We start from the raw sequence: 727 nt of genomic DNA on the forward strand, positions 1-727 counted from the left end.
GGGGGTGGCTGGACCCACCGTGGGGCAGAGCCCCTCTGGCCCCAGCCCCTCTCCCCCCGCCAAGGAGCCCTCCCTGTACACCGTGAAGGCCCTGCTCATCCTGGACAGCCTCGGGCAGCGTCTCCTGGCCAAGGTGAAGCCCAGCCCCCCCTGCCTCAGTTTCCCCAGGGGATGCTGCCCAGGTCCCCCCAACACCCCCTCCGCTCACCCTGGCTCAGGCATCTCCCTCCCCGTCAGGCTGTGGGGTCTTGGGGGGTCCTGGCGGCAACCTTAGGGGGTCCCAGTGGGGGTTTTGGGGGTCCCGGTACATGCCCCCCCACCACCACCACCACGCAGGATCTGTGCTGCCCACCCTGCCTGTCCCCGCAGTACTACGATGGCACCTTCCCCACGGCCAAGGAGCAGGCGGCCTTCGAGAGGAACATCTTCAGCAAGACCCACCAGACGGGTGGTGAGCTGGGGAGGGTCCCACATGGGAGTTTTTGCAGTCACAGGGGGGGACATGGTTGCAAAAGGTTTAATGCTGAAGGGGGGGGCACAGGGCTTGGAGCAGGATCCCCTCCGGCGCAGTCCCGGGGGACTTTAACACTGTCCCGTGTCCCCGTGCCACCCGTGTAGGGGAGATCGCCTGTCTGGAAGGACTCACCGTCGTCTACAGGAGCAGCGTCGACCTCTTCTTCTACGTGGTGGGGGGCTGCCAGGAGAACGTGGTAGGTTGGGGGGGGGG

The 727-nt window shown here is 66.7% G+C and overlaps 1 protein-coding gene across 1 annotated transcript in view; it reads left to right on the forward strand.

The window, feature by feature from the left end:
* Positions 1–727, forward strand: part of COPZ2 (coatomer protein complex, subunit zeta 2) — a 4090-nt gene that overhangs the window by 1980 nt on the left and 1383 nt on the right. Inside the window, exons 2-4 of the mRNA XM_010585674.1 lie at positions 46–133; positions 370–451; positions 619–710. Of these exons, the coding sequence (XP_010583976.1) occupies positions 46–133; positions 370–451; positions 619–710 (262 nt within the window). The remainder of the gene's footprint in view (positions 1–45; positions 134–369; positions 452–618; positions 711–727) is intronic.

Source organism: Haliaeetus leucocephalus, unplaced genomic scaffold, assembly GCF_000737465.1.
Source record: "Haliaeetus leucocephalus isolate CR32 unplaced genomic scaffold, Haliaeetus_leucocephalus-4.0 Scaffold110, whole genome shotgun sequence".
Lineage (NCBI taxonomy): Eukaryota > Metazoa > Chordata > Aves > Accipitriformes > Accipitridae > Haliaeetus > Haliaeetus leucocephalus.